Below are 1,850 nucleotides of genomic sequence, written 5' to 3'. Positions count from 1 at the left end.
AAGGGGTGAGGTTCCGTTTTGAATTTCTCGATTTCGGTCAATCATTCAGAAACGTTCCCGAAAAATGTTGAACCAAATATTATACACCCACTCATGTAACATTAGACATCCACACACACACACACACACACGCATATGCACACACACACGCACATGCACACACACACATACACACACACGCACACGCACGTATATATATACATGCAAAAGTACCCACATCTGTATTGGATATAGAATGGCAGATGATTATTGCATTTTCAGGAATGATGGAATAATGGTAATAAGAACAATGATGCTATAATTATTTTAAGAGTGTAACAGAACAAGAAAATAATGGTTTCGTAGAATAATTAACACCATTTTCGATTTGTAATTCAACCTTTTTTCTGCACTGAATTACACCGAACCGAGATTGAAACCTTAACGGGCCAATTACTGGTCATGTTACAATATCGCTGCTATCCTTGTTGTTTTTGATGTGTGGAGGCCTGGGTCAAGGAGTACAATTACGGGCGAGGAAACTAGAGGTTGGTATTTATATTTTCATTGGCACACTTTTAACTTGTGGCTTCCAAAAAGAAGATAAGAAACAAGCTGTGATACACAGAAATGGCTGAGTGGGTAACGTACTGAACTTCTAGCTGAGAGGTTAGAGGTACGTGTTCCATTTCAAGCATTATTAGATAGTTTAAGACAACTATTTGGTCACTAAATTTCTTTATGTAGGGCCTCTAACACAACGCCCGGTTTGACACAAATGCTCCGGCGATAAACATGGAGTATCTATGGAGTCATTCTGTTTGCTAGATGCTAGAAATATTACCAAATCTCCGTCATTGTCTTCATAAGATTACATATTCTTAGACACAGTGTAGTCATATCGATTTTGTTTCTTTTAACAGCAAAAATCTTCAAGCACTACATGTACCAAGAAAACGCCACAGCATAACAACCCATTAAACATTACCGGTACTCAGCCAGCGCCCTCACGGTAGCTCCAAATGCCGGATCACTCTAAAATCGTAGATCTCTCCCGACAAAAGCACATTCTTAGCGATTCAAGGACCGTACCCGAAGACTTGTTCGTCTCTGTAGAACCAGAAAAGATTTCAGACCTCAACAACTGTTGACATTCTATAAATCTCCCACGATTGAGTACTACTCCTCAATATGAGATGATACCGCTCCTATACATACTAGAGATCTTGAACAGCATACAATGAAGGGTCTCTTGATTGATTAGAATCCAGTCGCTAATGGAGACATTCTGGTTTCTGACCCACTAGCGTGTTGTCTCCTCTCTCGCTCTCTGCAATAATGGCCTCCACTCTTCGGAGCTGACTTTTCCACCAATCAGGCATTCCCCATCCACTCATCTTTCTACTTCTCATCCATTTTACATCGACTTTCCCTGTCCCCAACTATCCGGACATTGATTAACCGTTATGTCTGGTCTTTCTTCTCCCTAACAGGGGTCGTTTGGAATCTTCTCCCTGCTCAAGTGCTTCCTGCAGCGGTTGACCTACAACTACGGATTAAACGGAACAATAACAGCATCAACCACGGGAACTTCAGAAGAACTGCAAAGGTCCCAAGCACTGCTTCTTCCAGCCTAGGCGTTAAAAACAAATTCAAGGTCGTACAGCTGTTCGATCGGGATTTTACTTGGGGGCAGATGAAATAAGTCAACAACAACAACAGCAATATCTATGTTTATATGTATTTCTGGAACCATGGGGCTGGGGATGGAGCAGAAGGAGACGTGAGTGTGTGTGCTTGTGTTTGAGTGTGTATGTGTGTGTTTGTGTGTGTGTGTGTGTGTGTGTGTGTGTGTGTGTGTGTGTGTGTGT

The 1,850-nt window shown here is 41.7% G+C and overlaps 1 protein-coding gene across 1 annotated transcript in view; it reads right to left on the bottom strand.

Annotated features, from left to right (window-relative positions):
* Window positions 1-1,850, bottom strand: part of LOC106882534 (uncharacterized protein C56G2.4) — a 47,601-nt gene that overhangs the window by 43,085 nt on the left and 2,666 nt on the right. Inside the window, exon 2 of the mRNA XM_052971452.1 lies at window positions 214-295. Coding sequence (XP_052827412.1) covers window positions 214-295 — 82 coding nt within the window. The remainder of the gene's footprint in view (window positions 1-213; window positions 296-1,850) is intronic.

Source organism: Octopus bimaculoides, chromosome 11, assembly GCF_001194135.2.
Source record: "Octopus bimaculoides isolate UCB-OBI-ISO-001 chromosome 11, ASM119413v2, whole genome shotgun sequence".
NCBI classification, from domain to species: Eukaryota; Metazoa; Mollusca; class Cephalopoda; order Octopoda; family Octopodidae; genus Octopus; species Octopus bimaculoides.
The sequence above is the reverse complement of the archived record's forward strand: the minus strand, read 5'-3'. Positions and strand labels throughout refer to the sequence as shown.